General features: G+C 39.6%; 1 protein-coding gene across 1 annotated transcript in view; it reads left to right on the top strand.

Annotated features, from left to right (window-relative positions):
- Positions 1–347: 347 nt before the first annotated feature.
- The window catches only part of LOC104990840 (histone H2B type 2-E-like), a 2,902-nt gene continuing 2,101 nt past the window's right edge, over positions 348–1,148 (top strand). Inside the window, exon 1 of the mRNA XM_010843156.1 lies at positions 348–378. Coding sequence (XP_010841458.1) covers positions 348–378 — 31 coding nt within the window. The remainder of the gene's footprint in view (positions 379–1,148) is intronic.

Genomic DNA, 1,148 nt, shown 5'->3' with positions numbered 1-1,148 from the left:
GAACTGTGGTGCTGGAGAAGACTCCTGAGAGTCCCTTGGACGTCAAACCAGCCAATTCTAAAGGAAAACAATCCTGAATAGTCATTGGAAGGAAGGACTGATGCTGAAACTGAAGCTCCAATACTTTGGCCACCTGATGCAAAGAGTTGACTCATTGGAAAAGATCCTGAGGCTGGGAAAGATTGAAGGCAGGAGGAGAAGGGGACAACAGAGGATGAGATGGTTGGATGGCATCACTGACTTAATGGACACGAGTTTGAGCAAGCTCTGGAAGTTCGTGAAGGACAGGGAACCCTGCAGTCCATGGGGTCACAAAGAGTCAGACACGACTAAACGACTGAATGACGATGAAGGTGGATGGTGAAAAGCGATTCCAGAGTAAGAGCTGTTCACTGGGGCTAGAACACAATTACTCAGGGTTAGGGTAAGTGAAAGGTCTGCAGAAGAGATTGCGTCAAGAAGCAGAAACTGACATAATATCTGATGTGCCTGATTGTCTTGACAGGGAATTTGGACAATGGGTTGAAATAGTGATCATTACCTAGAAAAGTAAATGAGCCTCAGCAACAACAGAATAAGATTAACTCCAGGAGAACAAAAAGAAAAGACCATAGCACATTACACACCTCAGACACCAATAACAGGTGCATAATCAAAATAGGGTAAACACTGAGCTGAAATTAACATTTAACCTACTGAGAGATTAGTGGGACTGAAAGTGTGACAGAATGACAGAGCTGAGGAGTTGAAAAGAATTAAATCCTCATCTTCCATATGAGGAAGTCAAAAGAGAATACCCAAAACTGAAAAATCAAGAACTGGCAACAAAATTTGTTATTTAGAGATATGGAGAATCTCTCAAAAATATCAGCTGATTGAGTTGAAAATCATTGGCTCTGGGGTGCAGGAAATTAAGTATGAGAGATACAGGACTGCTGCTTTTCTTTACACTCCTTGTAAATTTTTTGCCTCTTAAATCATGTACATAGACATCTTTGTTAAAAGTTAAAACTGCATCTAAAAAACTCTATGTGAACAGCAAAAGAAAAAGAAATCTTCTAGAAGAAAGCAATGGAGAATAACAAAAGAAAATAAGTTTGTGACCTTGAAATTAGGCAAAGAATTTTTATTTTATTTGCGTTTTTGGT

Source organism: Bison bison, unplaced genomic scaffold (assembly GCF_000754665.1).
Source record: "Bison bison bison isolate TAMUID 2011002044 unplaced genomic scaffold, Bison_UMD1.0 scf7180017864180, whole genome shotgun sequence".
NCBI lineage: Eukaryota > Metazoa > Chordata > Mammalia > Artiodactyla > Bovidae > Bison > Bison bison.
Note: the sequence above shows the minus strand (reverse complement) of the source record. Positions and strands in the feature narration are given on the sequence as shown.